Raw genomic sequence first — 19,405 nt, 5'->3', positions numbered from 1 at the left:
TAAGCAAGCCAAAATATAAAAAATAAACTTAAACAAGAAAAAATAATGTCATGGTTCTTAACCAACAATTTTTGTAAGGAATCGCCCAATTCAGAAAAAATCCACAAAAATATTATATGAAATTTATTGAAGATCGATCAAAATTGCCACAAATTCAACAGTGCAGGAAAAATTTGATCGTTAGAACACAGTTTGTTTCTCTTAGTTAAATGTTGCAATTTTAATTTTCCTGCAATTTTCAACGAAATTATTTTTATTTATTTTTCTTTATATACTCTACGTCATTAAAAACATTTTCCTGAAAAATACCTGTATGATTTAATTACATTTAAAAATCAGTCTGTCTGGTGTTTTTAATTTCAACTTTGACCCTTAAACCCGCACAAATATGAAAAATAATATGGGCTGCTAATGTTTTAATTTAATTTTTTTCCCGATCTCTTTCATAGTTTTTCTTCGAAATGAACAAAATTCATGTTCACAGTTCTTCTATCTATTAAAAATCAGTAACAAAGAGTCATTGATTTTATCAAATCTATTATTTTGCCTTAATAAAATAAAAAGGGGAAAAATTGGTGCTGTCAATATTGATATAAATTTAATTTACAGAAGTTCTATTTTTAGAGGTTTTCTCTAATTCAACCATCAATCTGTCTGGAAAAGAGAAACAATAAAACGCGCCTTTCTCATTTCCAATTCTTATCGGCCGCTTATTTTTATAAAAAAAGGCGATGGCCAATAAATTTTCCGTTGCCAACAGAAAGACCCCCGCAGACAGCTGCTGGTCGATGCGAAATATTTAATAAAGCTCGCAAGACAGCTTGTATATTAAAATATGCAGGGCTCATCACGAGCAAGCAAGTACACATTATTTGAGCCAATCAAGCGGTCGAGCTGCTCGTAAAAGCAGACGCGCGCCTGCCAACGCTAATCAAAATCAACTGGCATTAAATCTTTTAACGCTCTTTCGCCCGTAAAAAATCGCGGCGTCGATCTCATGTTCTCGCGATTTGTGATGTAAATCATGTTGATTGTCCACAGTTGATGAGGAAAAAATGGAAGCCAAAAATTTTAGTTATTTCAACATTACTAATGGATTGATATCAACGCCAATAAAACGTGTAATTTAATTTTAATTGTAGCTAATGTGACTCTCATGAATGGTAAATATTTAACATGTTGTATTCATTTTAGAATATATTTTTTTTTATTAATCATATAAAACTATTCATTGCATACAGGAAATATAGAAAAAAGTGGAAAATGCTGAAATTAATTTGTGAATAATTTAATAAAATAAGTTTATTAAATTATATTATGCTTATATATTGTAAAATTTATATACAAGTAATTTTAAATTTTATTTCATTTTAATATTTTTTTTTTACATGTTTTTTTAAGTTCTTAAAATATTCATGATATTTAATAACACGTTTAAATAACCAATTTGAAAAGTTCCATCAAATTTTAAATGCATTAAATCTTCATTATTCTATTTAACCAGTATTTAACTAATTTAATGAAGAAAATAGTAAAAATAAAAGTTTAAATAAATATAATACTGTGAATTGTTTCTAGTTTCTAAGCATAAATTTGGAAAATATATTGAGAAATTTATGATCGTTTATTTATTTGGGTTTAATTGATTTTTAATAATTCAAAGGAAGACAGGTACATTAAAATTTCAATTAAGCTAATATGAATCCTTTCTTCTCTTCTTTCAAAATCAAATTTTTTTTATACTATCAGAAATTATAAATGCTAAACTTTCTAACAATTTCTATAAAGGTTTGGCATTTTATGTGTAAATTTCAAAATATTCTTTGTATACAAAAATCGATGACGTAATTGATTATTAACCGCCTCCTCCAGGGCATTATATCGTTTTTCAAAACGTCAAATTTAACTAACTAAAACGCAAAAGGGGCCGATCGTGCTGCGTGTACGCATGTAATAATAAAGGCAGAGACGCCGGGCGGCGCATAATAGCCGCCGGTGCTCGTTATCATTCGGCGGATCTTGTTAAAATTAACGACCGAGGCCGCCGGGAAAAATGAGGCCAGGAATGACCGTCGCTTCTTTATGGCGACGCCGCCTTTTCTCGGCCGGCCAACGAACTGTCGTGCTGATAAGAAAAGTGTGAAAACTTACGTGAGAGCCCAGCCGAGCCGGCGCCAGGCAAATAAATATTTATATGCAGTAAACATCCCTGATGTGCAGCGCCCGAAAACTTTTCTCGCCCTTGTGATCTTTAAAGCGTGAATGCGTGTCGTGTTGAATTTCTCGAGTGCTGCTTCCCTCTTTGCGTGCGCTTTTGAATGCGCGTTCTCCATTTTCGGAATGAGAGGAAACCGTTTTCTCCATTCAAAATAAGGCTGCGAATCTGCCCTCTGAGATTTAGTTCTGTGCGTTCTTTTAAATAAGCAAAATACATTTTTGTAAACATATCATTAATTAATTTTTTCTTTCGTGCTAATGATTTATTTGAGATACTTTTTAAATACAATTTAACAACCTAAATATTTCGGAAGGAATTTATACCATAAAAATATTTAAATCTTGTGTTTTACAAGATTTTACAATATTTAGGAAAATCGGGAAACTTTCAAAGCATATGGCATGTTGAGAATTTTAATATATTTTATCTTAAAAATAAAAAGGAAATTTTAATATATTCATATAATGCAATTAATTTACTTTAAAACTGAGAAGAAGTAGCGGAAATAAGTTTCAGGATCTAAAATTTTCTCTCCATCATATTCAAAGGCATGAGATTTGTGTTAATTTTAGGTTGTGGCTTCGCTCATCTGAGATTTTAAATGGTATCGTTTATTTAATATTTCGTCCCTCATTTAGCTCAATTTGGTGTAAGTGTCTCCTCGTAATCATAATGTAAAAGAGCTTCTTCTGCACCTCTTCAACACTACACAGCAAGCCCTGGCTGCTCTCCTTATGCACGGCTTATCCTTAAACTTAATTCCCCGTTGAAAAGCACTACCACTTTCATGAGGTTTTATCTTTTCACATTTGCATACAAAAATCATCACGCTGATAATAAATCAGATTAGGACGACTTCCTTCCACTTGGAATTACTCAAAAATGTACCCGTGCTGCCCCTGCAAGTCAAGAGCACATTGCGCGCATTTGAATATCGGCCCGGCCGTTAATTGCTGCTCTGGGGAGAGACTCGGCTGCTGAATACTAATTACCGCGGCTGCTCTCGCGGAATTGCAAAATCGCCTGCGAGCGACGAAAGTGGCGCCTAAATGAAGAAAAGTTCAGTGCTGTCGCATGGAGGGCGGGTGGAGTTGAAGGCACTTATTTCATCATTAGAGCGGCCCTTTATTGGGTGCGATCGTGATTCGATTTGAAATCGACCTGACACGAGCTTTTCACTCGCACGCAAATCACCGGAAAATCATCGCTGCAGCGGAAAGAAAGAGCGAGAGCGACATTATTTGTTAACAGAGCCTCCCGTTAATGATCCGATGGCACAGAAACAAGAATAAGAAGCAAACGACTGAGCAGCTTTTCAATGGAAGGATGATTTTGATCAATTAAATTCATATATACGTTCTCTATAACAATATTTTAAAATTATTATAACTTGTCACATGTTTTAAATTTTCTTTCTATAAAATTCTCAGTAAAATATAGAAAATTCTCTTCCACACTTGCTATCCTCACCACATAATGATTTGATTAAAATGATTAGATTTTAACCCAGGCATCTCTCAGTAAATAGAATACAATTATTAATAAAATATTAATTAATTAAAATAATCACTTCAAAATAACTATTATTATCTAAAATTTCATTAAGTGTTGAATTAAATAAAAATAAATTATTTTTATTTTAATCATTATATTAATAAGTTTAAAGAAGAAAAAAAATAGTCTTGAATATTTTTTTTATCAAAATAAATAACATAATATATTTTTAGAGTAAAATATAAAAAAAATCTTATTTGTATCCAAAGCGTGCCTATTCAAAGCAGGCCATATTAAGCTAATCTAAAAAACAATCACCCCTAACTCTCAGCGGAGAACGTCTCTCTCAAAAATCCAGCACCCCATCATCGGATAACGCGCTCGCAGACAATTGAGTCATTTCCCCGGCCGTAAATTCAAATGCGCTCGTCGAACGCGCGCGTATTATATAAAAACGGTATGGCTCGATTCCCATCGGGCGAAATGTGCTTTGATTTACAAAATAAATCTCGGCTCCGGCTGCACCCTAGGGCGAAAAAACGTCCGCAGATATGCGAGTGTGACGCCAGGGCAGGCAGGAATCCAATCAGATTGAGGAAGTGGGTCGGTCTGCGAGAGCCGGCAATAAAGGCAAAAGCAAGTCGCAGCCGGCAAACAGCTCATCGCGGCGCTGGAATTACATTTTTCTGGCGAGTGCTTCGTCCTGCCAGGATGATACACCCGCACGTATATAAATCAATGCATTGCCCATTGTGGCGCGCAATATTGCACACCCTGCGGACGACGCTACGAGACTGCCTTTTGAGATGGAAACTAAAATCAACCATCATCTTGAAAGTCTTTCCCGAAGCAAAGAATCTAATGGAAAATATCTATATTTGGATTATTATGTAAAAGTAAATTGAGCAAATTTCTCTGTTTTTTTTTCTTTCTTTATTTTAGTTAAGTTGCAAAAAAATAAAAATAAAATTATCATATTTTCAATTAAGTACAACCAGTGCAATGAGATTGCACAATCAGTTTATGTTGATCAAGCTGCAGAAAAATATAAAACTTGAAAACTTGCAGGACACAATTTCGCTCAATGCAAACAGCCTTTTAAACGTTTAAAATGACAGTGTTATATTAGTTCACATGAATTGTATACATTTAATAAATCTATCTGCAAAGAAAGGCCTCTGTATTTATACTTTTTTGCTGACACCGGTTTTGTTTGTTTTTTGCAATAAATAAATCATGAAAAAAGCTTGGATATTCCTGAATGCGATAAAAACAATATTTGAGAGAGAGAGAATCCTTTTTTTCCCGCACACTCAATCTATGAAACATTGCATGAAAAAAAAACATGCGGGGCTGGTTTTAGCTCTCAAAGCGTCCATTCATCACCGCCTTCTTTTAATTTCCTGCTAACCTGCCCGCCGGAGCAAAAACGCTGTCGAGTGTGGATCGATTTTATTTTATAGAGAGCGGCGCGCATCGCAATAAAAAATCTTATTTGCACAGAGCCAACTTTTCATATACCAAACACCCACACACAACTATTCATCTAGAGAGATGCAAAGTGCATACCTGCACCGGAGCGCGCACAAAAGGATCCGTCGGCATCTCTCTCGTTTAATTCATCGGACGTAATAATAAATCTGGGGTTTGCGAGTCCGTCTCGGTAGAGGAAGAGTTTCCACCGAGATTGATTCTCCCCGGCGTGCACGTGCACTTTACTATAGTAAATGGGCATGTGGCAGCAAAAATGGGTCACTACTCACTCACTCGGTGGTGGTGCACGGAGCATGGAAACGCGCTCGGTGCACAGACGGGCAGGCGAATGAACCCCAGGCACAGCTGCCGGCCGGAAAAGTGCCTTTTGTGCTTTTCTCGGTGCAGCTGGTTGTCGCACCTCGCGGCGCTCTTCATCTCGCACGGTGCATCCTAATGAGCACTCGTGATTGATTTTTGACTCGGTTTGCACTCTTTACCGTGTTTGTGTTGGAAAATCTATAGATGTTGCCAGCTGACAGAAATGGGTCATTTCGTTACAAACTTCCGAATGGGTTTCTTACACAGCAGAAGAAGCAGCTGTGGGTCCTCCAAAGAAGAATAATTGCATTCAAAGTAGGCTAGAAATGTATTGTGTGCGATTCATTTCGCCCCTCCTGATATAAATCTCGTAGATGACGTGCTGAAATGCAATAAGGGGTGAATGTTGTGATTCGAACATTTTTCATTTTTAAATTAGCATATAAATACTTGTCATCTGTTTCGATCATGAACGTAAAACTATTTTAAACAGTGAGGGAATTTAACAAAAAGTTATGTTTGAAGATAACTTTTATTTTTCAACTTTTCCATCCATCCTTTATTCCATTTTTTAAAGTGAAATATTTTTAATATTGAGTAGCTTTTCCTCTGGTAAATTTGAGAGCGGTTTGTACAATTTTCAGGGAATTTATATTCCATTTTGAGAAAGTTAAATCCTTTTAAGGTTTATTATACAACTAAATTAATTATTCTCTTCCGAAAATCACCATTTTTTTTTATAAATATTTGAATTCAAATGCAAATACAAAGTTTGAGAAAAAAGCGGGTTTCTTTTAACCGGTCTGTTGACCTTTGATAACCGTCCCCATGGGAGCAAATAAACATTTCAGAAGCCGAAATAAATTATTCACTTATTTTTAACAAGCTAAACCCGGCTTCTCTCTCTCTCATGACATGAATATTCATTCCTAGTCTCCCCTCTTGTCCCTGGTTAAAGAAAAGTCTCGTGCGCGCCAACAAGTCATCAAAAGTCGAGTTTATTCGGTCACGTTCACCAACAGCTTTTTCTCACATAATTAACACGGGGCTGAGCTTTTAATCTATTCTCCGCGAGTAGGGCGCGTAAATCTCTTTACCGCCGAGAAAACTTTGAGCAAACTGTGCATTAATCAAGCTCCACTTTTGACCAGACAAATATACGCCCAGCAGGGGAAAAGTTTGTCTCGCTGTTAATATTGCACGTGCACGTGTGGAACAACGAGTAAGTGGTACACAGTCGCGCAAGTAACAAGTTTTATGTATGTATACATAAGCTTGTGTGTGTGCGAAATCTTAAAGACTCTCTACTACCGCATGTGGAGCACCCATTTTTACTGCGCTCTCGCACAAAGACGGGATTTGCCGCTGGAGGGCTTTTCGGTTCCCATCCATCTACCTCTCTGTTCGAGCAACTCGGTCGGTTTCTAATAAAACGCACACGACGTGCTTGCTTGCGCTTTACTGATGAAAAGTTTTTCTGAGAAGAAAAATGAAAGAATGAAAAAAAAATGAAGGAAGGAAAGCACGAGCGAATGAAATTTCACGATCAGATGTAGCCTGCCGTAATAATTTTTGGCAAAACGTATAAATAAATTATTCTTTGATATGGTTTAAAGAAAGGATTCTGCTTAAAAAAAACAGTCTGATTAATTTTGATTATAATTTTCTCAACATTAGTATTGATTTGTAGATATCAATTCCCAGGAACTTAAGCAACAGAATTGAGTTCATTTAAAAAAATTGTTTTCTCAAATTGGTCTAGTAAAGTAAGTACAAATTGCATAACACCAATGAAAAAGGTAAAATAAAACCAATAGGTTGGCATGAAACTATATTTACATTGATCTTATGGGAAAGGGTTTATTAATCATTTTTCTCAATGTAGATACCATAAGCATAGCATAAATTAAAGCGTTTGAAAGCTTATTGTAATCAAATTATGAATGAAATAAATTAATTATTGAAATATTCTATTCAATAGATCCGTTTGTTTTTCATTGTATCAGCCTTAAGAATATAAAACTGATTTTAATTAATACATAATACATTTATTTTTTTACTTTATTATTCATTCAAGATTTGCATTGAAACTTTTTAATAAAAATTAAAATAAAACAATAAAAAATTTAGATAATGAAGTTTTAAATCTATTTATTAATTAACCCTGCTAAAAACAAAATTACAGCAGGAAACAGCATGTAAAATATTTCCTCGACAAGAGTTTTTCAAATCAGAAGAAACATTTGTAAACCGCTTAAAACAATAACGCGAGACAACGAAGCGCCACTCTAATTTGTCTCGAAATTAATCCCGCACATTTCGCCGTGTGTCGGGGGCCAAAATTAATATTTGCTTGGGGTCGGCCTCTCTCTCTCTCCTGGTTCGCAGACAAAGGCTTTCGATCCGCCGAGAGATAAAGAGAAAACGGGAGCTTGCGCGCAATCCACATTCTCGCGCGTTCCTCGCTCGCATTAGCCTGATGATTTAGTTTGGTGCACCGACGGCGGCGCCCCTTGAAACTTTCAGTCGGCTCCAATTTAAGTGACTTGCGGCCAACTTTGACGACACTTCATCAATAATAATGAGTGCGAGAGTCAGTCATGACGACGTGAAGGCTCTTCACAAGCAACGAGTTTTTTTTCCGCTTTTTGTGCGCACGCAGATGATAATGATAAAAAATAACCCTGTGAAAAGGAGAACGAGGGGAATATTCAAATAATAATAATGTCATTCCAGAGCCGAATGAAAGAGCCAGACAAGATGTCGATTTGCATTTTTGACAGCAGATATATAAAGGCGCGCGCTCTTTTCGCCTCAGCGGGAGATTTGCGTCTGCTTCGAAACGCCCGCTGTTCGCCCTTGCTGATATTTATATCACTTGTCGGGATTTATTCTCCATTTGGTAGCAATTCTCTTTGAATTTAATACTTTCCTGGGGCACAATTATTACCATATATAAAAACTAAAAATTATACTTTTACTTTATTTAGATATAATTAACAATTTAGACTTTGTAACTGACATTATTAAAAATTAAAATTTTTATTTAATATGCATAACTATTTTTAGTTTTTTAAGTAAATATACTTAATTTATGTTTTAATTTTATTGAATAAAAAGTTTTACATTCCCCTAATGGAATCACGCAAATTATGTTGGATTTCCATATATAAACTCTACTCGTTACTCTTAACTGGAGGTAAGTCCAGAAGTCGTGTGGAATCTAAAACCTATATGACTTCTGGCCTACCTCAAAACAAAAATTAATAATAGCCCCAAAACTGTCCCTCTAACAACAGAATTTAGTTCTATGTGTGTCAATTAAATTTTTTTTTAAGTAAATAAAATCTATGTAAATCATTAATAATTCCCTTATTTGAATAATGTTGAAAAATACTCATTCTTCTGCTAAAAAACTTGCACTTGCATGATTAAAATTATAGAGTCTAAATAATAATGGCACTTTGCTATTGAATTTAAAAAAAGAAAATGTAGACTTTTTGCAGACAGAAGCTAGAATTTAGAGTTTTCACATTTACGGCTTATCTCTCTCGACAAACTAATTTGCGATTCCGTTGTTGACGTTTGTCGTCTCCGTTTCAGCTTCCCAACCGTCCTTATTACGCGCCCGCTGCCGGCGCAAAATTCAAATCTCATGCAAATAAACGGCGTTATTCGCCGTTTAAATCCGTCACCGAGCACAAACAGGTCGGAAAACCGCCGGTGTGCAATTTGACGATTCCGTCGGCCGGCCAATTTGGCAGGGCCGCTCGTTTGCATACGGACCCTTCCCTTCTGTGCCCACGAAATTCCGCACAAAACACGAAAAAGTAATTCGCCGGCGGTCGCGTTTTTCCTCCGCAGATCGATGCACGCCAAGAATCCTTTTGCACGTGCATTAATAATGAGCGGCAATCATCGCCCGGCGGAGCCGCTTTTATGTTAATGGATCCAACTTTTATTTTAGCGCGAAACTTTTAGGAGAGTATAATATTGTACGATATAAAAGGAAAATGAAGCTTGTAAGGAAACGCATTAGCTGGAAAATTTTGTACTCACAGAATTTGTTCTTCTCCGAGTCGGCCCTGGAGGCGAGCAGCAGCAGCAGCAGAAGCAGCAACAGCCACCCCCCTGCCCGACCTGACCCGCCCCCCTCGGGGACCCCTACCCACATGGTCCCCTAGCTGCAACCCTGGTCGTCGCCGCGCCACCCTGTTGACACAAAGGCAAAGTCTCTGTTAGAGCTGAAAAGTTAAACACAGTGAGAAAGTTTTGGGATAAAGTGGGAAAACGCCACGAGGTCGATGTAGCCCAACAAAATGTTCATCCTGCTTTTAATCTTCAACGTTTTGTCTTCATGCATAAAGTTATTAAAATCCAAATAAAAAAATTAAAATCATCGGAATAATTTCAAGGTTCGTACAATTTAATTACCAAGAATAAAATTAAAATTGGATTTGATAGCTCAAAATATTTAAATGATCGATTTGGTTGATTTTGGAAGAAAAAAAATCTTATAAAAGAAAGTGTGTTAAAATGAATTAAAATATTTCTTCAATATTGTTTTGGTCAATTTTATTATACAAATATCACTTTGTCTGTGATCTCTTAAAAATAAATGATTCTTTTAAATAGTATTACAAATAGAAACCAAACAGACACAGAGTTTTTTTACTTAGATACTTTAAAAACCCATACATACGCGAAGTAATTTAAAGAATTCTCTTCTTCATGAATGTTCTTTTCCGCGTACGCTTTTCACCAAACTGAACACATATATCTATCTAAAAAATTCTCTTTTTGTCAGACATTTCAAACAATAAGAGCATCAGAAGAGAAAACGCGCGTTGTGGAAATAAAAAAACGGACCGCAAATCACACGAGTAATCAGAAAGGAAACCGGGCGGGCCCTGAAAACGCTGCAAAGCGTTGGTTGTGCGAGCGCGACGAGGCAGGAACCACATTTGCGAGGCGCAGCGTATGCAACCCGCATGTCATATCTGCTCGGCGGCACGATTCCCGGTATAATTTGCAGGGGATTTGAATAGCTAATGGCTGAAGGAGCGAGCGTGCGGCGGCGGCAATTGAGAGATAAAAACACAAACACCCTCTCGCATTCGCACTCGGAAACCGCCAGACGAGCGAATTATTTAGAGACGCCCGCCGGCCCAGCCAGCAGCCCTCACACCACTTTCTCCCAAAATTAGCCCGCCAACATTCGGTATTATGGAGCGGGGCGGCCGCAAATTATGTTCTGCCGAGCTGAGACGCGAAAGGGCAATTCGACCTGACGACCAGCTTTGCCGCGGACGTGGGGTGTTTGCAGATGGAAACGAAATTACACGGAAAATGGGGGAAATGCAATCTTGGAATGTGACCCTTGATACTTGAAAGGGTTATCAAATTATCATCAAAAATGTATCCCGTTTTGCTTTCAAAATATCATTAGCCTGGAATTTTAAATAATATATAATTATAAGATAGTTCATAAGAAAATATTTTTTACAATATTTAAATAAAAATTGTTCTGTTTAAATTTTTTAAATGAGTTTGTTTAGATAATAAAATACACATTTAAATTTAAACACTGCAAAACAACATAGCACTATATATGATACAAAAAATTGTTTGTCACTAAGTTTGACTTAATGGGAAAAACTGCTTTTAATTAGTATCTTGAGGTTCTCAGTAATGAATATTTTAATTCAATTTAATTCATTTTTTATTTCTTTTCTAAACAAGTGATAACAATTAATTTTAAACCAGTTTTCGTTTTTTGCTTTCAAATGGAAAAAAATTCATAAAAAAAAGTAAAGTGAAAATAATCTATGAACTCTTTTGCCTTAATGATCGTATGTTATGGATTAATGGTTTTTGTTTTTCCTCTCTTTTCTAATGGAGAGAAAGGAACATCAGAAGCCTCCCAGCAAGAAAATCAGCAAAATGCTTCCTGGGGGTGAAATAAAATCATTAACTATTCAACACGAGAAAGAATGATAATAGCTACCAGCATTTCTTTTAATTTCCCTGTCTTTTCCTTTTCTCTCGTGAATTTTAAAACACAATGAAACGGCACCGACTTCTGACCTCCTTTTGACCTCATGCATATTCAAATTAACAAAATCGTTTTTCCACTCCCATTGGAGCGCACAAGATTGGAACGCGGTGGCTCTGCCCACGAGGGATGGGAGCATCACTTAAATTTCGCAGGTAGCTAATAAATATTTTAATTGCCTGGCGAGTAAAAGCGAAAAATCCTCTCTCCCTTTCTCGGCCATTTTAATATTGCGTAGAGAGCCCGGATCAAACGGAATGCGGCCAAAAGGCAGAGGGCGAAGGCAGCGAATTTCAGTCAGAGCCAAAGAGAGAAAAGGACCTGCTGGCTCATCCATCCCCTAACTGAGTGGAGGGGGTGTGGGGGACTTTGTTTCATGCAGCACACAATGACTTTTCTTTGCGCGCGTTGACCTTTTCCTTACTCACGACTAATTATTAGCATCATTAAGAGGAGTGCTCCAGTTGTTTGTGCGTACGTACGGCACTTTGTATCCAACCTAGGGAAGAGTTGGCAACTGTCAAAAGCACGCACCGCCTCTATCCAAACATACCCCCTGATACTTTGAGGCTCTCGCCAAGGCAGAAAGACGAGAGGACGATATTGGAAAAAATGTTCTTCGAGGAATTTGTTGTTAATTTACTTTGGCCTTGACCTTTTTACATGTGGACAGAATTTTACAATAAAAATCAATTAGATAAATACATATAAACGAGTTAAAAAATACATTAATCATCAATTTAATTTTAATAATTTAATTTTCTAGAAAAAAAAACTCGAATTTGAGGGGCGATTTACGGTGTTTGAATTTGCAGCCAAAATTCATGAGCTTTATAGGCTGATTTATAGACCGAATTTTTTTTTTCAAAACAATAAATGGTTAAAAAAAACCCGTCGAGGAAAATCCAATTTTGAATCAACGATTCAAAATTATAACACCAACAATTTGATGTTTTGAATTTTAATTCTCTACTCAACACCTCAACGCATATTATTAAATGTTCTTGTTAGGATTTCAAATTTGATAAATGCGGCTCTGCATATTAACGATTAACGATCTCAAATTTCACACCCTAACGAAAAAAGAGTTCCAATCTCCCCGCTGAATCAATTAAACTCGTCGTCATTTCAACAGTCTCGGATGCACTTAATTGTTTGTTTCAAGCATCCCCGACACCACCAGCAAATAATTATTTAACTTTTGTTTCCCCTCGAGCTCTTCCAACAGCTCGGCGGGTGCACTAATCATTCGCAGCACTGGAGGAGCTCCCTTGATTACAGACTCATTCTATCACGCATAATTAATGATTTCTTTTCTGCTCGCTCTGCGGCGCAAAGCAAGGCGAGGGGGCTGCTTGCTCGGCGCACTCGTTCCCAACGGCGCGCTCTTTCCGCTGATTTTCATCGGGATAGCGTAGTTTCCGCTGGGTGGAAGCAAAAAAGAACAAGGCGAGAACTGTCTGGATGTTTAGCTGAGCGAGCTTGGCAAAACTCGACTAGATAAAAGACTTTTGTACCTTTCAATTATTACGTCTCTCTTTTTATTATTCATTTGATGTTGAACGATTCAAAGAATCTAATCAGTATTGATTTTAATCACATTGATTTTAAAAGAATATTTTTGTATCCAGGATTCAAAATATCCAAATTCCAATTTCACAAAAATTGTAATTATTATAAAAAAAAAATCATTTATATACAATCTCACTTTCCCAATATTCCATCGTTATAATTTAAAAGTCCATTCGTTCTGTTTTTTCCATTTCAAATGATACAACTAAAGCTGGATTCTCTCTGCAATAAAAATTGGAATGGTAAAAAAAAATAACGAGCAACCGGTAAACCTGCGCAGATTAGCGAAATTATATCGTTCTATCGCGATTTATGACGATTGTAAATTTCTCTCGCTCGTTTCTGTGCCGCTTTCGCTCCCTCCACCGCCAGCTTTTGTTTCGAACAATTAAATTCTTGGTAGCAATAAAGCTGCGAAACGAATTTATTCCCGGCGCTCCTCTCTTTCCGCCTCAATTTTCGCCCAGAGATGAGAAGCGGCATTTTATTGCATTTTGAGTCGGCTGCTGCCACTGTTTCTGCGAGAAGAAAACTTTGAGGAGAGCACAGAGAGCGCACGATTATGAATGAACGAGCTGCCACGCAGCCACAATTTGTTACATTGTTCATTTATGATGATGGAACGCCGTCTCTGTTTGACATGCAGCCGCGCCTTATTTCAATTTCGAGCCTTGCAAGCCGCACACATCAAGTTTATTGAGGTGCATGAAATTCCATCTCGGAGTCATAAAGCGAACCAAAGGGAAAATTGAAACAAACAGGAGACAAAAATAAAAACCTAACAATCAAACATTTTTAACTTGCTCAATGTTTGTGCAAATTTAAATGTCCTTGGTTTTAATTGGTATTGATTTAAAAATCATCTCTACTCCTGTATCAATTATTAATTTTTTTATTTTAAAGGTATTACATATTCATAAACTTTTATAAATTTCACCGACTATTTTTAGTTTTATTTGCTGATTTCATGATTAATAAGTGTTTTTCTCGCACAGTTTCAGGAACGTAACGTAAAAACCATGTATTTTTGTATAATTATATTTTATGAGAATTTATAAAGTAATTTAAATGTTTAATATTAATAAATTAAAATATAGATTTAACCAGATAAAACATTGCGTTTATTTTTTGATAAATTCTGTAAGACAGTGAATGCCAGTTTATTGTTTTAGATTTTGTAAAACATTAATTTAAAACACAAGCACAAGTACAGTATCTAAATTGCAGTGTAGTCCTGTTGAAAAGTCTTAAAAGATTATTGACACTTGTTCAAATTTAGGAAAAATCCAGTCCGCTTCTTATATGCACTGAAAGATTGTAAGTTATAAATTATATATTTAATAAGACTTCTAATAAAATAACTTTTATTTTGATGACAAGTTTTTCCACTTCCCTGAAAAAAAAGCCGAAAAAATTATTGATAAATATTTCGTAAATAATTTCTAATATTATGTGACATGAGTGATTAAATAAAATTTTTTACTTTAAAATGTGTTCTTATGGTTTTCGTAATGAATCTAGCGACAGCCTGTCAATCTCAGTCAGCTCGCCATTTGCCCATGTGAAAATTCAACAACAATACCGCTCGTGTCGGGATGCATCCCTGCCATGCCAAAACAAAATCCTAAGGGCGTAATTTTATTGGGTAATAAACGACACACATAATTGCTTTGCTCGGTTGTCGGCAGACTGAGCTAGGGCAGCGACTCTGAGCTGCGAAAATAATGCATTACCAAGTTGGAGCGTCTCGGCCGTTAATCTTGCGCCTCGCACGTTCCATTAAATAGCGGCGGGCGAATAAATGCATCGGTTAAATGGACCAGAACGGTGGCTGCTCAAAAACAATAGCCAGCCAGTTGTTGATGCAACACGGGCCGGTAATTGAGGCTCGGCTTTTTCTCTCGCTCTAGTGTGAGCCCGGATAGAATAGATAGCGGGCCGGTGTAAGTAGTTGGCTCTTATCTCGCTGTTCCGCCACTTAATAAGCCGAGATTTATTGCGCCGGCCCGACATATCTGCCGCTCCTGCGAAGATTCGCCGTTTGCCATTTTCCGGCCTGCACTTTAGCGGCTTTTAATTGAATGTTATTGGTTGGGCTTTGGCGTTTTTCTCTTTATCCTTTGATCTCCTGTATAGCGTCCGGTCCCTGCCGTGCCGAAGCAGCACCGCCAGACACCGAGATTTATTTTTGCTGCGCTCACTTTAACCGCGTTTATCGCGTGGACGTCGCATCCTGCTGCCGCGTTTATCGCAAAGTTCAGTTTCAAGGCAATTTATTTACTAAAATAAATATTATTAAGAGGAAAATGATAGCAATGACGAAAATACCTCTCCCAACTCTAAACCAATTGAAGACTGACATTCACGAATAAATAATTTGTATGCTAAATATTGCTAAAAATTATGAACTATTAATTATAAATTTTCCAGTTAAACATAATAAATTTTAAATTTATTTAATAATAAAATAATAGTACAATGCAATATTATTAATAATTTTTGTTCATTGTTACTAATTGTTAATTCAAAGAAAATTTACATGGAAAATATACCTAGAGGTGAGATTAAACTAATTAAAATTTTAAAATCCATATTATCAAGCTAATTCAAACAGTTAATAAAAATTTCCTCTAACTTTAAAATATATAAAAACAATTTAAAAAAAATGTAATATGCTTCTAACCGATATTCCTGCCTTTCATTACTTTCAACAATGTATATAGCGCTGCCGCCATTGGATTACTTAATCTGACGCTTTTTCGTGGTCCCAAAATAAAATCAATGTACGCCCCCAGTTGTGATTTGTCAGCGTCGTTGCCTTGTTTGTCCCGCGCGCGCGGTTGAAAAGCTCAAAATCGGGCGCGGACTTTGACAAAGAGACTTTTCCGGCGGGCCATAAGTCAGCACGTGTCTCCAGGGCGGCGCGGCCCAAATCCCTGCCAGAGCTGCTGTGCCGCCGCCGGCAGACGAGACCCTCGGGGGTGCAATCCCGAACGCGCGGGACTAAGCCTGCCTTAATGAGTAGTTATTTTTAAAGAGGTCTTGCTCTGCCGCGCTCCATTATAAAAAAAGTTTAATGCTTAATTAAATGAAGTTGGATTAAAAAGTATAAGTGCGCTGCTAACTCACTACATGAAATTGGTTCACTTTGGTTCTTTCTATGAAAGAGAAAAACGCATTTGGATTAATTATCAAAAATAAATCATTCATAAAGGATGACGGCGCACTTATTCTTCTATTCTTCTGTTCTATTCTTTTTTATTAACTTTAAAAAATTAATTAGTAGAGTCAACATTCTTCATAGAGGGATTTAAGTGAGAGGGAATTAATTTTCCCAATCGATTTTCAGTGTAATCATGACTTGCATTTGATAAAACAAAAAAATTTGGTAACTCTATCTTTCAGTGCTTTTTTTTTAATATAGTTGTGTCTCAGTTCAGATAAAATAATACGACCATTTATATTAAATAATTATAATAAATAGTTATATAATGATTACAAACTCATTTAAACAATTTATATTTAAAATAGAGTTTGGTCAAAATTCTTGTATAAAGAAATGCAGCCGCAGGACATGAATTATATCTTTTGTTACTAATGTTGATCTGATTGTGAGTGAGAAAAGTATATATATATATATATATATATATATATATATATATATATATATATATATATATATATATATATATATTTTTTTTTTTTTTTTTTTTTTTTTGCTAGAATTCAATGATTTGGCCTTATTTTTGTTGATTGTTGCGAGTTTCATACATTTTTAATTTGAAAAAATAGTATAAAAATGCACGAAAATATATTTGTAATTAATTAGGTTGACCTTTACTAGTTAATAATCAACTCATTACTCTGCAAAATTAAAAAACTGAAATGTTTTTGGGAAACGTGGAACATGTTTCAATAGCTAAAAATCTTCTCTGTACTGAAGCCGAAAATTAGCCAATTTCAATAGAATCCAAAACTAAAAAGGATTGAATCGGGCTCCACACTCCACACAGTTACCTTTTTTTCTCAGTTCTTTTGAAAGTTTGTTAGGACTGTCGGGTTTATCAGCTGCAAATCGTGGAACGTGGAGCAAATTGCAAATGACAGCAAGGCACTTTTGCGTTCTGCTGACGCCTGGTCGCGCGCGCTCGGCATCAGTTGGAATATTAAAAAGTTTTATACCTGCGCGGTGAGTAATGAAAAGGCAGGGTGGAAATGTGTTTGCACGGCGAGAGAGAAAGAAAGAAAGAGGTTGTTCGCCTCTGCGTTCTCTATCTCTCTCCACAGGATGAGCAAAAATAAACAACTAAAATTAAAAAAAAAGCATACTGCTCTTCTACCGCGACTGGCATTAAATCCGTGAGCATCGTAAAAATGAATTAGTGCATTGCATGCCTTAATGAAGTTTGCGCCCGAATGCAAATCAAACCCTCGTCGACGGCGAGCCGAGGCTTTAAATTAAAATATACAGGAAAAGTTAGCTCGTAAATTAGGTCTGCTTCAGTGGCTATCAGCGAGCGGTTCACTGCAAAGTACAAAATGCATCTGAGTTTTTGTGTCCTCGCGTATATACAGAATGTGAATGTAAAGTACCCGATGGTGCACGCCTGAGCTAAGTGGGGCGTTGTGGGGAAGCAGCAGGAAACTTGTGTTGCACACGCTGCATTCATTTAGAACTTTGCAAATCCCCGTACTTGCAGTTCCGAGTTCAGGCACTAACTTCTGATACATTGTTGCGCTATTTTGACTAGTTTATTACACACACACACCATTTGCTGTGTGTTTTGTTTGAAAAAGCGATTGATCGAATTATTTATGGTTTATGCCGATCTTTTTGTTTTGTCTACTTTTTAATATCTTGGTCAATTTTTTTATTAACTACAAAAAAAACTTAAATTTCATTAAGTTTACATGAACAATTCGAAAGTTAATAAAATAATATAACTATATTAAACTGTAAAAAATGTCTGCGAATGTGAAAAGTGTGGATGTTTATTTTTTTCCTATCGCACCCTTGAGCTGATTAGGCTGTTGGGTTGGTCTCTTGCCGACGTCAAGCACCCTTAGCACATTTGTATGGATGTAGGATGGGTTTGTATCATTTAATCAAATGCAGCACTGCATATAACGTAAGTTTATCAGAAATAGCGTGTAAAAAACCGAGAATTAAATGTATTTCGATCGTTCTATACTTGAACACGACAGCTTATCTATCTATCTATCTATCTATCTATCTATCCATCTATATTAACATTTCTCTAGATAAGGTAATTGTAGTTGTTGTAGTACCTTTTGGCACTTGATGTGTTTATTTTTTGATGAAATAAAATCCGGCTTCCTCAGTGAAGAAGAGCAACTTTATTATTTCTGCATGATAGAAAATCATTTTTTGTATCATGCAGAAACAATAAACACGGTAGAAGACAAAATTTATGTTATAAAAAAATTATTAAAAATGATCAAAAATTTTATTTTAAACAGTTCTGGGGATTTAAATATTATATTTAAACATTTAATTCATTAAGTTGCTATAAATTTTAATTTGTCGCAAAATTTTAATCAAAAGAGATCAAAAGATAAAAATAGTTCCGCTATGTTTAATTTTAAAATTCATAATAGCTTACTTATTTTATTCTTTTCGTCCCCGCTTACCAAGCTAAAAATCCATGATAAAAAAATCAATATTATCACATTATCACATCTACGTGTTTTTTTATGAACCACAATTTTCAATTTTCACATTTACCTGTAATAAAGGCGAAAAAATTTATGAAATTAATTTATACTGTGCACCACCAGTGCACCCCATGCTAAAAGAATTTTTTAAATTAAAAAAAAAATGGCCGTGTTCACATAAATAACTTTATATTATTATTTTGGAAATAATGCATGAAAATATTTATTATGAAGTAAAAGCGCTGTTAATAAATTAATCCACTAAAATGTTTCTCATGATAAAATCTCAAAATTTTCTTTGGCTAAATAGAAAACCTTTGAATTGTAAAAATGTAAACCACAATTTTAATAATACCTCTGCTTACTGCTGTGGTCCAGCCCCTTTAAAATAACAGAATGTGATAAAATCCCATCGATTGGCGGCTGCGATCGATAATTCTAAAATTCCCTCAAACATATATAATGTCACCCTGGCAGTCGCGAGACGCCGGTGGTTGCGTTCACCAAAACCGCCGTCGATTTCATACAGGGGTGCCAAAATTCATAGCGCGCCCCCGCGCCGCAGACCGGGGGTGTGGGTCGGTGCCGAATAATAA

The 19,405-nt window shown here is 35.9% G+C and overlaps 1 protein-coding gene across 2 annotated transcripts in view; it reads right to left on the bottom strand.

Moving 5' to 3' along the window:
- LOC132202559 (uncharacterized) overlaps positions 1 to 19,405 on the bottom strand; it is a 66,276-nt gene that overhangs the window by 46,628 nt on the left and 243 nt on the right. For both annotated transcript variants that reach the window (XM_059629535.1, XM_059629536.1), the window contains exon 2: positions 9,566 to 9,718. In XM_059629535.1, the coding sequence (XP_059485518.1) occupies positions 9,566 to 9,680 (115 nt within the window). In that variant the 5' untranslated portion in view covers positions 9,681 to 9,718. The remainder of the gene's footprint in view (positions 1 to 9,565; positions 9,719 to 19,405) is intronic.

This window comes from Neocloeon triangulifer, unplaced genomic scaffold, assembly GCF_031216515.1.
Source record: "Neocloeon triangulifer isolate White Clay Creek 2 clone unplaced genomic scaffold, ASM3121651v1 ptg000015l, whole genome shotgun sequence".
Taxonomy (NCBI): domain Eukaryota; kingdom Metazoa; phylum Arthropoda; class Insecta; order Ephemeroptera; family Baetidae; genus Neocloeon; species Neocloeon triangulifer.
This window is presented reverse-complemented; position numbering and strand designations above follow the sequence as displayed.